Below are 15750 nucleotides of genomic sequence, written 5' to 3'. Positions count from 1 at the left end.
CCGTCATGTCTGCCTTGGCACTCCAACCACCACCACCAATTTTTCTCGGCATCACACGGCCCCAGCGTTGAACGCTGTCATTTTCTAAATCTCCTTTCTTCCCGTTGTCAGTCTCCCAATATATCTCCTATTTTACATTAATCCTCAAAATCCGCTCAGCTTGGTTTATAATTTAGGTGGCCTTTCAGGTAGTCCCCAACGGTCCCACTGCCTGGGGTTCACCCCCTTGTCCACCTCTGTCCCCTGGAAGGTAGCTTGGACCTAGTGAGCCACTTTAGCAAACAGAGCCCAACAAACATGATAGGCTGGCATCTCCGAGAGGAGTTACGGGAAGACCGGGGCTTGGCCTTGGTGCCCTCAGCCCTCTGAGGACAGGGGTCCAGCCTGAGCAGAGGCCCACGTGACCAGCAGCCACCAGAGTGGGCCTGGAGAATGTCTTCCGGAGGTCTGTCAGCAGCCACGAGCACGAGCTTGGAAGGAGCTCCCAGAACCTCACGAGGGACCCAGTGAGCCACAACCCGACTGCCAGCCCGCCAGAATGAGAGGACAGACGCTGGCTGCTTTAAGGCACCAAACCCTGGCGTAAACTGATACCCAGAAAGGGAAGTCAGCATCAACTCTGGAAGCAGGCGCACAGTGCTGCTGAACTAGAAAGCCCGAGGCAGGAGTGGCTCTGGAGTCAGGGAGCGGCTCGGAGCAGCACGTGAGTGAGCGCCTCACCCACCCTGAGCACATCCCTTCAAGGATTCCGGACTCTGAAGACTCCGGCGGCAAGGTCTGCAGCAGGGCGAGGGGAGTCACGGGAGGCTACAAGGGGAGCAGGCAGAGAGCCCACGGCGCCCACAGCCACCTGGACAGCAGGGGACACGCCCCCGCGCTGGAGCTCCGGCCGGGATGCGTCCACGCAGCGCGTGCTGCTGCCCCTGCCCACCCAGCCAAGAGGAGCGGGGCTGAGGGAAGCGCTGCTGGGTCAAGAGCGGCCACACGTGGCTAGTTTGGAAACTGCTCAGCCGCTCCAGAACAAATGAGGCCTCGTCTAGAGATGGCATGCCATTTGAGTCAGTGCTAATGAGGTGGATGAATCGAGAGCCTATTGTATGGAATGAAGTAAGTCAGAAAGAGAGAGAATACCCTATATTAATACAAGCATAAATAGAATCTAGAGAGCTGGCACTGATGAGCCTATCCCAGGCAGCAGCGGCAATGCAGACAGAGCGGACCTGAGGGCGCTGTGTCACCCGCACATCTGAAGCTGTTGTTTCCCCCGGCAAGCTTCATTCCAGCCTCTGATTCATCCAACCCAGCATTCTGCACGGTGTACTCTGCATACAGGCAGAAGGAAATGGCAACCCACTCCAGGCTTCTTGCCTGGGAAATCCCACGGGCAGAGGAGCCTGGTGGGCTGCAGTCCATGGGTTGCAAGAGTCAGACACGACTTGGTGAGTAAAACACCACCCCTCTGCATATGCATTAAACAAGCAGAGTAACAATATACAGCCTGACGTACTCCTTTCCCAATTTTGAAACAGTCTATTTTTCCATGTCTGATTCTAACTGTTGCTTCTTGATCTGCATACAGATTTCTCAGGAGGCAGGTGAAGTGGTCTGATATTCCCATCTCTTTAAGAATTTTCCACAGTTTGTTGTGATCCACACAGTCAAAGGCTTTACCATAGTCAATGACCAACCTAGACAGCATATTATAAAGCAGAACCATTTCTTTGCCAACAAAGGTCTGTCTAGTCAAAGCTATGGTTTTTCCAGTAGTCATGTATGGATGTGAGAGTGGGACCATGAGGAAAGCTGAGAGCCGAAGAGCTGATGCTTTTGAACTGTGGTGTTGGAGAAGACTCTTGAGAGTCCCTTGGACTGCAAGGAGATCCAACCAGTCCATCCTAAAGATTAGTCCTGAATATTCATTGGAAGGACTGATGCTGAAGCTGAAACTCCAATACTTTGGTCACCTGATGTGAAGAACTGACTCATTGGAAAAGACCCTGATGCTGGGAAAGACTGAAGGCAGGAGGAGAAGGGGACGACAGAGGATGAGATGGTTGGATGTCATCACCAACTCGATGGACATGAGTTTGGGTAAGCTGCAGGAGTTGGCGAAGGGCAGGGAAGCCTGGGTTGCTACAGTCCACGGGGTTGCAAAGAGCCGGCCACGACCGAGCACCTGAACTGAACTGGGCTGACAGTTAATGCAGCAGATGTCTTTCTGACCCAGCGGATGTTGCCGATTTGACCTCTGGTTCCTCTGCCTGTTCTAAATTCAGCCGGTACATTTAGAAGTTCTTCATTCACATACTGTTGAAGCCTAGCTTGAAGGATTTTGAGCATTATCTTGCCAGCATGTGAAATGAGCACAAATGACAGAAAGCGAAGAGGAACTAAAGAGCCTTGTGATGAGAGAGAGGGAGTGAAAAGCTGGCTTAAAACTCAACATTCAAAAAGCAAAGATCATGGCATCCAGTCCCATCACTTCATGGCAGATAGATGGAAGAAAAAATGCAAACAGTGACAGACTCTTTTTCTTGGGCTCCAAAATCATTGCAGACGGTGCAAGTCAAAGTTGCTCAGTCATGCTCAACTCCTTGCAACCCCATGAACTATACAGTCCATGGAATTCTCCAGGCCAGAATATGGAGTGGGCAACCTTCCCCTTATTCAGGGGATCTTCCAAACCCAGGGCTCAAACCCAGGTTTCCCACATTGCAGGCAGATTCTTTACCAGCCAAGTCACAAGGGAAGCCCAAGAAAGCTGGAGCGAGTAGCTTATCCCTTCTCCAGCAGATCTTCCTAACCCAGGAATTGAACCAGGGTCTCCTGCGTTGCAGATGGATTCTTTACTAACTGAGCTATCAGGGAAGTTCTGCAGATGGTGACTACAGCCATTAAATTAAAAGACGCTTGCTCCCTGGAAGAAAAGCTATGACAAACCTAGACAGCATATTAAAAAGCAGAGGCATCACTTGCCAACAAACCCAAAGCTATGGTTTTTCCAGTAGTCATGTATGGATGTGAGAGTTGAACCATAAAGAAGGCTGAGCTTTGAATAATTGATGCTTTTCAACTGTGGTGCTGGAGAATACTCTTGAGAGCCCCTTGGACAGCAAGGAGATCAAACCAGTCAATCCTGAAGGAAATCAACACAGAATATTCATTGGAAGGACTGATGCTGAAGCTGAAGCTTTAATACTTTGGCCAGCTGATGGGAAGAGCTGAATCGTTGGAAAAGATCCTGATTCTGGGAAAGATCAAGGGCAGACGGGGGAAACAGAGGATGAGATGGTTGGATGTTATCATCAACTCAATGCACATGAGTTTGAGAAAACTCTGGGAGATAGTGAAGGACAGGGAAGCCTGGTGTGCTGGAGTCCATGGGGTCACAAAGAGTCGGACATGACGGAGTGACTGAACAACGGCATGGACATGGGGCAGGGTGGCGGGAAGGAGAGGATGTCCTGTACGGAGAGAGTAGAATGGCAACATATACATTCCCATATGTAAAACATAGCCAGTGGGGATTTGCTGTGTGACTCAGGGAACGCAGACTGGGGCTCTGTGACAACCAGACGGGCGGGACAGGGCGGGAGGTGGGACGGAGGTGCAAAAGGAAGGGGACACATGCATACTTAACGGCTGATTCACGTTGATGTGTGGAAGAAACAAACACAGTATTGTAAAACAATTAGCCTTCAACTGAAAATAAGTAACCTTTTTAAAAAGAGAGAGAGGGCGCGGCCTAAAAGTGAAGCCAAGGGCACAACAGCACCAGGTATGCGGCATCCCAGAAGATGAGAGGCGGGTCTCGGAGCACATTCCGCGACCTTCTAGCCTTTCAAGGGGACATAAGGTGAGACTCCAAATGGGCCCAAGTCCTGTCCTCTCCGGGACGTGGAACGGTGTTGACTTTGGCCATTTCAGCAGCAGCTCAGGCCAAGGAGGCTGATCTCTAAGAGTGCTGTAGGCACGGCTTCCGTCCAACAGGGGCAAACATAGGAAGACACACCCCACTGCTAAAGGGTTAGATGCGCAGAAGCACCACCAGCTAGGGCCAGAGTGCAGAGAACAGACTGGGGCTTTTGGATTCCCCAAATTCCACGAAATATGAAGCAGGTCAAGAAACCTCAGCTAGAATGCTTACCACTTTTAAGGAAAGAAGACCAGGGGCTCCCAGACCTAAAACAAGGAAAGGGGACCAGGGGGCGCCCAGAAATAGAGCAAGGAAAGGGGACCAGGGGGTGCCCAGAAATAGAGCAAGGAAAGGGGACCAGGGGGCACCCAGAAATAGAGCAAGGAAAGGAGACCAGGGGGCGCCCAGAAATAGAGCAAGGAAAGGGGACCAGGGGGCGCCCAGAAATAGAGCTAGGAAAGGGGACCAGGGGGCGCCCAGTGACAGAAGGGAAAGGGGCAGGCCACAACTTTTGAAAGAATGGCGTACATAGCTCATGGACACAACATAAACCAATTAGAATCAAATGGGACCAAGAAGTCAGACAAGACGAAGCCTTGATCTCAATCGGCAGGTGAAATGACACACCCAGAGGTGCCACGACAGCTCCAAAGCACTGTCCAAAGACCAAGGAGTGGGTGGAGGCCCAAATCCTGGAGATCTCCACTCCTTCCCAAAGTTGGAATAATTCTCCCACCCATTAGCATATGAAGTTGCCAGCCTATAAAAGCCAAGCACACCAGTTTTCTGGGCACACTCTCCCTGTGTGATGGCCCACACTGTAGAGTGTGTTTCTCTCTGAATCTGAACAAATCCACTTCTTACCTATCACTCTGTCTCTCACTGAATTCTTTCTGTGATGATACATCAAGAACCTGAGCTTCATTAGGTCCTAAAACCAGGTACTATGGGTTTTGGTTGGGTTTGAGTCCAGCACTTGGGTTCAAGTCCCAATCTGAGGTAAGTGGTTTCAATCCCAGACCCAGAACCAGGAAAGGGGCCCCAGGGGGCGCCCAGATCTAGAGCTAAAAAGAAGACTCAGAGGCTCCCAGGCCAGGCAGCGGGAAGGGGCCCCAGGAGGCACCTGGGCCAGAACTAGGAAAGGGGCCCCCGGGAGCTCCTAGGCCTGAGGACTCATCGGAGATTCTCCCAATGCTTGCTGGAGCCCAACCAGCCCTTGCGTATGTCCAGTGTCCCCGTGGTGAACAGGGAGGTGCAGAGCAGCTGCGCTGTGTGCAGGGCGTGGGGCTGGGTACCTTGTCTCTCGCGCTTCGTGGCTCTAAGGTCTAGAGAAACTGTGGCGCCTCAACCAGACCTGGGTCCAATTCGGATGATGAGATTCTGCCTCTGAGCTGATGCTGCAGTAGGGTGAGGCAGGGTGCAGGGAGCGCGGGTGAGTGTATCTCACACAGGAAGAAGCTGGGTCAGCAGACCATGGCAGGCAGCCTCGAGGACGGCCCGCACAGACCCCCGGCTCCTGGTGACATTCTTCCCCATGAAAGGTGGGCTGGCCTGTTGACTCCCTCCTGACAGATACAGTAGCACCGCTGGCAGCTCTTTCCCCTGCGACTGCTTTCTGCAGCCTCTGTCTGGCGCTCGTGTTGTGAGTTACGGCGTGGTGAGGACACGCGAGCAGCTCACGGAGAGGCCGTGGCTCTGGGGGCACGGCCGGCCACCCATCACAAGCCAGTCCTTTCAACAGTCTCTAGTGGTCCTGAATGTAAGCCTCCAGTCCTAATCAAGCCTCAGGCTAGCTGCACCCCTGGCTTCAGCTGGACTGTGACCTCGTGAGGGACCCCAGGCCACAGGTACCCTGTCAAGCCACACCTGGACCCCTGACCCTTAGGAACTGTGAGGTAATAGATACTTGTTTTAAGCTGATCAGTTCTGGAGTGATTGTTAGCTTATATGCAAATTGTTCCCTATCCCGGGACCTAGCTGGTTCCCAGATGACCCTCACTCTGAAGGCTCCTCCCCGACTGGGTCCCCTCTGCCTACATCTGCCAAGCCTTCTCTTTTCCTTTGTAACCAAGAGGCAAAGCAGCAGAAGCGCTGGCTCGCTCCCAACCGTCCACCCAGGCCACAGGCGCCGTGTCCCGAGAGCGCAGAGGCGGTCGCTGCCTTCCCCGCCCGAGCGCAGGCAGTGTGGCAGGTGTGCGGCCACCGCCCCGGGCTCCAGCGCGGACCGTCCTGCATACGAGCTGGGCAGCCCTGGGCCCATCGCAGTGTCCCCAGTCACTCACGTGTCACGTGAGTCGTGAGGACCCGACACGCTCACGGACCGTGTCTGTCGGCTGCGCCACGTCACGGAGAGGGAAAGGCAAACTCCATTTCAGGTCGAAGCTTCCCTTTGCCCAAGGTCCAGCCTCCCTGCCTGGCTACTGAGAAGGCTGCAGAAGGGCAAGGCCTCCCTGGGCTGAGGCCTGGCCACTTCCCACTCAGGCCCTCCACCAGGTCAGAACTCCGCCGTGCGCAGGCGTCGACAGTGCCCATCCTCGGGCTCTGGGGCCAGCACAGGGCAGCACCCTGCACGACTGCAGGGCCCAGGGAAGGGCTTCCACGCTGCCCAGGGCCCGTGTTCGTCCACAGTGAGCCTCAGAAGCACCTGCCTTCCAGGTCTCCCGCACTGCAGAGGCTGCTGAAGGGACCCGGGACCACTGCTCCCCTCCGGCCTCCCAGGAAAATCTGGTACGTGTGTCCAGGCCTGCCCAGGCCAGACCTGCAGGATGGGGTCAGGACCACAGCCTCCTTGAGCCTCCATGGGATAGCAGCAGCACATTTAAAAGATCACCTACCAAGCACAGAGGAGGCCACAGAGGCTTGAGCTGATCTTGGGACCACAGACAGGTCAGGACGGGAATGAGGCTGCCCCGTGGCCGACACCCGCACCGGTAAGGACCGGACCAGGACAGGCCTCCCCTGTCGGCAGGCTGCCTTTCCGACCGGCAGCATCAGTCCCCCAACCCAGGGACTGTGCTCCAGACCCCAGCTCACACTGGGTATGCCATCGTGGGGGCGGGCTGCATGTGCTCTCAGGCCAGGACATGGGGGGCCCACCTGGACCCACAGCAGGCATCCCTGATGAGGAGGCTTACTCACCCCAAAATCAAAGCAGTTGAAGGATGACCGGAAGTAGCTCCTGGGCCCCAGGCCATACATCTTCAGGGACATCTCTGTGAGGAAGAGACCCAGGAAAACAAACTCTGCAAAGTCTAGGAGAAGCCGGAGAAGAGGGGGATTAGCTCGCAGCCTCCTCCCGCCTGGCTCAGTCCAGACCGGAGGACACCAGACCTCTGGGCCGATCCAGGGGGCAGCTTCCAGGCCTGGTCTGCGGCTCTGAGCTCCAGCCTCAGCCCAGGACAAAGCGGCGAGCAGAGAGGATGTGACGCAGAGAGGTGCTCCTTCCAGCTTGCAGGCGAGTGCCCAGGCTCCCAGGACCAGGTTCGGGAGTGAGCTCTGGGTCAAGGGCCCAAGTCTCCCAGGGGACTCAGGTGGTCAGGCAGGAGGCACCCAACCCCCCGGAGATGCTGGACGGCCTTGGAGCCTTCCTTCTCCTTTCAGTCTCACTCCCTGACCCACACACCGACTGCAACTGGGGTCTCTCTGCGAGGACCCTGGGCCAGAACGCCAGTTTCTCTGCAAGGACCTCCCTGACCCTCTTGAATTCACAGCACCATATTTGGTTTTAACTCTGTTCACAGGCTCACCCCACTAAAGGCAAGCATCCTTACCACCTAACACCCCCAGACCCCCACAGTACGAGTCTCCCAGGAGGCACCCACACTTGCTAGGGGCCCTGGGGAGTCACACAGAGACCCCTGTGGGGTGGTGCTTTCAGCTTCCTGCAGGCTGGGCCTGGCAGGTGGCCGTGGTGAGCAGGGCCCACTTCAGCCCAGGGATCCTGCCACTGGCGGTGTTGACCCTGCCGCAGGGCTGAAGGGAGGCCACACTGGACCCGAGGGTCATCCTGGGAATTCAAGGCCCAGAGACACTACTCCAACCCAGCCTGAGAGGAGAACAAGCAGGGTCAGAGCAAGAAGAACAGTCCAGAAGCTGTCTGAGACCACAGACTGCGGGAGACACAGCCAAGCTTAGCCCCTGACTGGCTGGCCAAACCAGGAATTCCAGGGATCAGAACAAGGTCGCTGTTTTTCATCCTCCGCCCAAAGCTGGAATCCGTGCATCATTTCAGAGTGAGCCAAAGGCACTGTGGCCTCTGACCCGGGCATGGGGCCAGGGAAGCGGTGGAGCAGGAAGGGCAGAGCCCCCACAGAGGGCCAGGGGCACAGGGGTCCAGTCACCAGGCAGCCACCCGCCCGGTGGCCCCAGGGCCTCCGGCAGCCAGACTGGTCGGGAGACTGGCCCTCAAGAAGCTTCTGTTCAAACAGAAGGTGGAAGAGAGGGTCACGCACGTCCTGCCCTCCGTGCACACCCCCACGTGCTGCACAGACACACAGGCCTCCCCAGGCAGCTCTGCAGCAGCTGAGACCCCAGAGGAGCAAAGACAGCAGTTCCACTGCCCACTGAGCAGCGTGCCTCACAGGAGTGTGATGGCTCATACGGCCCAGGAAGGCCTCAGGCGGGCGGCCCAGGCACGTGGACAGTCACCGCCCGCCTGGCCCCTGAAGCCAGTCCAAACGCCAGCAGGGTACCCAAGCCGTGCCCAGGATGAGTAAGGCGATGGCACAGCAGCCCTCCTGGAGAAGCCACATGAAGGCTGTGCCCTGAGTCCAGCTTGGAACATGAGCCCCTCGGCCCCTGCACTCCAGGGCCTCATGAGGGGAGCTCAGGTCTTGGAAGGAGAGACCGCAGAGACAGGGCCCCTAGCTGCCCCACCCAGACCTTGGAGCTGAAGCTACCCAGTGGCCTGTCTTGCTCCCAGGAGATCAAAGTGGGAGCCCTTTATTGGAACCAGCCCAGGAAGTGCTGAAAGGGAAGCTTTCCAAGAAACGGGGCACCTGGAACACAGCCTCCACATCATGTCCACTCCTTTCCTCTCCCAAGGAAGAGACCCTCAACTTCATATGCTCAGCCTCCCCTCAGAGGCCAAGAAAGGGCATCCACATGTTCCTTCCTAAAGTACTCATTCAGCCTGCAGGCCCTTGCGCTGCGCTGAGCTGGCCCCAGAGACAGCTGACCCTTCCCTCCAGGAGATCATGGGCTGGGGAGCAGAGCAACTACCTTACACAGTGTCTGCACTGTAACAGGAAGACAGCAACTGTGGGGACAAAGGGACAGAGGAGAGGGTGGCCAGGTCCATCCTGCCAGGCCCAGGGGTTCACGGCATGACAGCATCCACTCTCAGGCCCCCTTCACCATCTGGGCATCAGTCTCGGGGTCCTTAGTGCCTTGGGGGTGGTGCATTTGACAGGCGGACGGCGAGGTGCATGGCCAGCCTCAGGCCAGGGCCCCATAGTGAGCTCTGATGAAGCTGGTCCTAAAGGGAGCCCCCACTTCTGCCTCTGCCTCCTGCAAGGCCTGCCCTCCCGGGCTGGGTCAGCCCACCTCAGCTTCAGCCCAGCACTGAGCAGATGCTTCCAGACCCAGCAGAGGCCACCCTTCCCTCCAGCCATTTTCCCTGGGGGATGCTGATGAATGCAGGTGTTTCCAGGAAACCACAGAGAAGATGAGGCAGTGAGGGGGCAGATTTGCAGCCAGGGACGCCTGCGGCCCGGCCAGCACCTAGGCACTTCCAGCCTCGTGCTCCTGACGTCAGACATGCAACCAGGCCGTGCAGGCCCCCTCCAGCCCACTCATTGGGCAAATCTCTAGGAAACAGGAGCAACCTCAAGACAGACTGGGTACCACTGGCTTCTTGTAGGAAGAAAAGGCCTAGCTAGGAAGCCCCAGGGAGCAGCCACACCACTGCCCGAGTGAGGAGGAAGCCCTGTCTCCCCAGCCCCTGCCCAGCCCCCAAGGGTGGGATATCGCAGCCTGAGGACTCAAGGAGACACTGAATTCAGTCCCAAGCCAGGTCCCACACCAAACCATGGGCCCAGGACACGTGAATCAGGGGCAGGGCGCCCGGCTCAGTGCACACACTTTGGTTCCTTAGCCCGCCCTCCCCACCTGGGAGCCAGCCGGGGCCCCTCCTGCTTCTCCTCTCTGCCCTTTCCCATCATGCCAGCAATGGACTGCAACCGAAGTCTGGGAAACAGCCTGGAGCCAGCCCCCAACACAGCCCTCCCCACCCACATTTTCGGGTGCTCCGGGAGCCATCCATCCACAGCCCAAAAGAGCCCAGCAGCAGCAGCCCGGCCTCCCGGTCAGAGCTGCCCAGGCTCCGTGCGGCTGGCCTGCCGGGGGCCAGGACTGGGAGCCGGGGGCTTCTCTGCAGAAAGGCTTTGCTGGGCATCTAGGTGGCTGCACGCACTCAGGGAGAGGGAGACGGAAGGGAAGAGAGGGAGGCATGTGTGGAAGCCCAGAGCAGGCTGTTTCCAGATCAGCCACTAACATAAGCAGGCTGAAGGTGGCTGACCCTGGGGAAGGGGTGGGAGGGGCCCCTGACCGCAGGACAGAAAGCATTCATACAGCGTCTCTGGAGCGCTCGTGAGGCAAAACGAACAAGCAAGCCCTTTTGCTGCGCACGCCCTGCAGGGCCCTTGGGTGTGAAGGAACCTGGTCCCTGGGAAGGGGCCTCAGCCCTTCACTTCCTTGGAACTATAACCAGGGCCAGACAGGTCACGACCCAGAGCCCCTGCTGTGTCCTGAGGCTCATGGACATGTTTGCAATAATCCCTGGTCGAGGACACGTCCAGATTCAACCAACCAAGAGAAAAACAGAAACAACTAGAAGAGCCCTGGGAGATCCCTGGGAACCAAGGCTCTTTCTCCTCAGGAATCCAGGGCAGACGGATCCCTTAGTCCCTGGGTCGAAAGCCCTTAGGGCAGGAGACATCACCCCGGTTCCCCAGACCTCTCACTAGTTTCCCACTACACCGACGGAAGGGGTCCAACCAGACCAGCCCAGCCTCCTGGAACCTGGGCCCAGGCCTGGGCACAGTCAGGCCTCCAGCAGAGACCCCCGGGGCACTGTGGTCAGCACAGGGGTCCTACCCAGGGCACCCCAACGCCACAGGCTGCGGGCTGGAAGCGTTCCAGAGGAGGCGGGCCCCGGGAGGGCGGGGCCCAGCTACGTACACAGAGCTGTGGTGAGCCGCTGGGGCTGCCGGTAGTGCACGATGGCCACGCACAGCGTGTTCAGGGCCACCACGCACAGCACCGCCCAGTAGAAGCTCTGGGCCTTCACCAGGCGCCGGATGAAGAACCGGAACATCTTCTCCTTCCTGCGGAAGTATGACGAGCTCTCCGTCTTCCCACTCTTGAGGCTGGCTCGGGCGAAGGGGGACCCTGCAGGAACAGGGGGCTCGCTGAGGGTGTGGGGGACCAGTGGGCCCCAGGACACACTCTCCCTCTGCCAGTGTGAGCCCTGCAGACGCACCCTCCAGGACATGTGTCCCCCATCCCACAAGGACACTTGCTCTGGCCTGGCTCAAGGCACCAGTTTCCATCACAGGCGCCGTGTGTGTCAGACCCACTACCAACATTGTGTGCCCCCTGGAGTGGGTCCTGGCCACACCCCTGCTTCACAAATGAGGGAAACAAGAGCATGGGCGGTCTTCATAGCTGCTGGGCCGTGGCTGGGAGGCCTGCACTGAAGCAGGCCAATGGTCCCCAGCGCCCCAGCTGCCACGCAGCAGGGCAGTCCCCACGCTCCCAGGCCACTCTGATCTCTGGCGCCGCTGGGGAGTCCTGCTGCTTCTAGCCCTCTCTCCCTCTAGAGCTCCGGGGCCAAAAGCCACTGACCGCCTGCTTTTCTAGGAGTTGTCTTGGAACACAGCGAAGCTCCTTCATCTGTGTCTGGCCTGGCTGCAGACTCTGGCCCACAGAGCCCAGAAAGTCTGCCCAGGAAGCTGCTCCTCCACCCCGACTCACCCGCCAGACCCAACTGCCCTCTCCCGCTCCCATGCCACAGCCCCCGTACTGCCCCCCAAGAGGAGTGCCTTCCCCCCGGCTCCTTCTCAGCTCCGAGGTCACCCTTCTCTAGGCTCCAGTAACAGGCCTCAGCACCCCAACAATCACATCCTTGTACCAACTGCACTGCGTGGGCTTCGCAGTCTGTTCTTTGCCCGAGCCCCAGATCAGACTGAGCTCTGGGGGGCAGGGCTTCCCTCTGCACCCCCAACCCCTGGTGCCATGTAACAACTGCATGAGTAGACTTCATGAGTGCCTGGAGGCTCTGAGTGCCCCCGAGTGCTCAGACACAGGCGGCTCTGAACACCTGGCCTAGCCGCAGTCCCTGGGGAAGAAGCGTGTGAGCATGTTACACAATGGTGGACGTGTTTGCACAGGGGTGTGTGTGTGCAGACTCAAGAGCATTTTCAGGCTGGTGTCTTCTTGGATTCACTAAATGAAGATGGGCCGAGGCCTCTGGAGCAGCTACATCACACAGAGAGCCGCTGTGCACCAGATACAAGGCGGGTCCCGAGGAGCACCTGTCAGTCAGCCCTTGGGGTCAGCAGGGCCCTAACGGGGAATTCCCAGCACTCTAGATGCCACCCCCACACCCCACCCACACCTGCGGAAGGCACTGTTCCAGCACAGCCTCTGGCTGAGCCAGGACACAGCTCCCAGTCCATGACCTGCCACCAGCCAATGCCGGGCGCTCGTTTCTGGCTCATCCAACACAGCCTCTTGGCCAACCTTGCCAAGGGTTGCAAAATGCCAAGGGCACAGCCAGACACACCCACTCCCTCCTCCAAGACAGCCATGGGGCAAAGAGGGAAGACAGGGACCCAGTACAGACAGAGAGGCCTGCACATAGGCAGAGCCTGCACAGACCCACTGGGGAACCCACACACTCAAAATCCCCAGACACTGCCATTTAGAAACAGTCACACACACACGTGCTGTCCAGCACACCCCAATGCTGACCACACCCTCCCAAGACACACTCAGATTCACACAGGCGCACACCTGCAATCACACACAGGCCCACTCTGGGAAGGCAGGTCAAGAGAACATGTGACTCAAGAAAGCACTTTGTGCACACACGTGGCCAGTAGGACAAGCAACACGCTCTCCAGGGAGACTCCCTGCTGGACAAGCCCCATGAGGCCAGCTGGCCCCGCCCAAAGAGGGCCTCAGGGCTGCTGTCCTCTCACACCCCGGGACCACGGGGCCTCAGGGTATCCCGGGCTGGGTCCCTGAGGACAGGCGGCCCTTCCCACGAGCAGCGCCTGTATGCTCACAGCGCCCGTGTGCTCACAGCGCCCGTGTGCTCACAGCGCCTGTATGCTCACAGCGCCTGTGTGCTCACAGCGCCTGTATGTATGCTCACAGCGCTGGTGTGCTCACAGCGCCTGTATGCTCACAGCGCCTGTATGTATGCTCACAGCGCCTGTGTGCTCACAGCGCCTGTGTGCTCACAGTGCCTGTGTGTATGCTCACAGCGCCTGTGTGCTCACAGCGCCCGTGTGCTCACAGCGCCTGTATGCTCACAGCGCCTGTGTGCTCACAGCAGCTCTGGCGAAAGGAAGGGTCTGTAGTAGAAGTGAAAATGTGTCACAGTGAGAATCCCTGCTTTGGGTGGAAACCTGCAACGTCAGGACTTCTAGGCTTTGTGCGTTTTCCAGGTTCCACTTAATCAGCACGTATTCTTCATGATAAAAAGGCTTTTTTCACAAAAAATACACATCTTCAAGCTAGGGGGCAGTTGAGAATGAATGAACTATGAATGACAGCAGAATTAAGCCCCATTTAGAATGACGTGGGTGCCTGTGCACACGTGGGGTCTGTGCACTAACCCAGGCAGGGAATCATTAGTCAACATAACGTCTGCGTCAGCCCCGCGTAGCACCATCCCTCCGACGACCGCCCTGAGTGGGGCACAGAAACACCGGGCAACTGAGACCTGCCCCTGCCCCCACCACCCCACCAGGGCACAGGCATAGATCACAGGTGACAGGCAGGCAGCGCAGGACGCCTTCCTGCTTAGCGGCTGCATGCCTTGGTATGGGAGGCAGAAGTGATATGGACTGGACGCCAAGCATGTGGACATGCACCCTGTCCACCCAACAGGCACATGGCTGGCATATCCTCGCAGCTGAAGAGTCCTCACTGGAAACAGATATGGGGTCTCACGGGGTTCTGGGGGTTAAGGAAAACCATGCAGGCGGACCCATCAGGCCTCAACCAGCAGCCAGCATGGAGCTGGGGGGAACCTAGGAGGTGCCAGGCCCTATATCCAGACCCGAGGGAAGCAGACCACCTGAGGCCCCGAGTGCAAGGAGACCCTTGGGCTCTGCTGGGGACTTGGAGCAAAGTCTGCAGGATCCCAGATATGGCACAGAGCCAAAGCAACCAGAATGAAACCAAGAGAGAAAATGGAACTGCTCCCAAGTCATTCAGCAGATGAAAGGAAAGACGTTCACTCTTTAAAACGCAAACTAGGAGCCTGAAGATGCCGCAAAGCCATGTCTTAGATAAACATATACAGGAAATATAAGGAGGAAGAAATCAAAGGAAAAGGCTGAGAGACACAAAGGAGCAAAGGAAGAGGTAACACAAAGTAACCGGAATCCCAGGAGCAAAGAGAAAAAGGAAAGGAGGTTAAATAACTGAACAAATGGGAAAAAACACTCCTCGAGTAGGAAGACCTGAGCTGCAGGCCGAGAGGCCCCCTGGGCTTCAGACCCCAGGCAGAGGGCATGCCAGGAGGGGCCGCATCTGCAACCAGGTCACTAGGAACAGGACAGTGACCTCCGCAGAACAAGAGAGAACAACCACAGCAGCAAAAGCTCTCTTGTCAGGAGGACAACAGAGGACGCCTGAGCCTGTGCAGAATCCAGTCACTCACCTACACGCCGCCTAGCGGAACGCCAAGAGCCAGGCGAGCCGGGACAGAGCAAAGCGGGTGGGACCCAGCGGCCGCAGAGGAGAGCGCACCCACGAGGCCGCTCGGCGGGCAGGCCGAGGCAGGCCCACGCCTGCCCGGGGTGACCACAGGGCCTGGGGACACCGAGCACTAAATCCCCAAGACAGCTCCCACCAGGAGTGGGGAATAAGGAGGGAAATACCTCAATACTTACTGGGCTGAGGGAGGGGCAGAGAAATGGGAAATACAGCAACTCAGTTATGGAGATACTACATCTCAGTGGTAAAGAGGGTAGGAACCCATGAAAACAGTAAAGATGTTTCTAATTCTGCGAGCAGGGATGGAAGGTCATCATTTGTGGGACAGAAACGGGAAGAATCGGAAATTAGCAGAGGGGAGAGCATGATGAACAGCAACCTGGTCAAAGGGCAAAGCAGGCAAGAGAGACCACAGCATCAAACACCGACCCCAAACACCAAAGGAGGAGGAGGAAGAAGCCACAGATGCCGACCCTTACACTAAGCAGAGACAGGCTGGACTCCCCCATTAGGAACAAAGCCCACAAGGCTGGGTTAAAAAAAAAAAAAAAGCAAAACTCAGTTACATGCGGTTTGTAAGAAGAACATTTAAAATACTTAATATCATAAAGAGTTGAAAATGAAAGGAAAAGCAAAGATACCAAGCAATGCGAACTAAAACCCAAAAATAATGGTAGTAATGAAAAGTAAGACATTTGCTGTCAGACAAGGAATTGTCCAGTGGAGGAAGTAAACGGACAAAGAAGGTGCTGTGTGATGATGAAACATGTGACTCACAAAGAAGATGTAACAGCCATAAAAATATACAGCGGCCAAACGTGTGACCAGAAGTCACGAGAGATACACAAGGGAGGCCAAGAAGACGCAACTCGAGGCCGCGA

General features: G+C 57.0%; 1 protein-coding gene across 2 annotated transcripts in view; it reads right to left on the bottom strand.

The window, feature by feature from the left end:
• Positions 1 to 15750, bottom strand: part of CACNA1B (calcium voltage-gated channel subunit alpha1 B) — a 209669-nt gene that overhangs the window by 112424 nt on the left and 81495 nt on the right. For both annotated transcript variants that reach the window (XM_040225675.1, XM_040225676.1), the window contains exons 11-12: positions 11096 to 11305; positions 7055 to 7167 (exon numbers count right to left, since the gene is read on the bottom strand). In XM_040225675.1, the coding sequence (XP_040081609.1) occupies positions 7055 to 7167; positions 11096 to 11305 (323 nt within the window). The remainder of the gene's footprint in view (positions 1 to 7054; positions 7168 to 11095; positions 11306 to 15750) is intronic.

The sequence above is a fragment of the Oryx dammah genome, unplaced genomic scaffold (assembly GCF_014754425.2).
Source record: "Oryx dammah isolate SB20612 unplaced genomic scaffold, SCBI_Odam_1.1 HiC_scaffold_25, whole genome shotgun sequence".
Taxonomy (NCBI): Eukaryota; Metazoa; Chordata; class Mammalia; order Artiodactyla; family Bovidae; genus Oryx; species Oryx dammah.
This window is presented reverse-complemented; position numbering and strand designations above follow the sequence as displayed.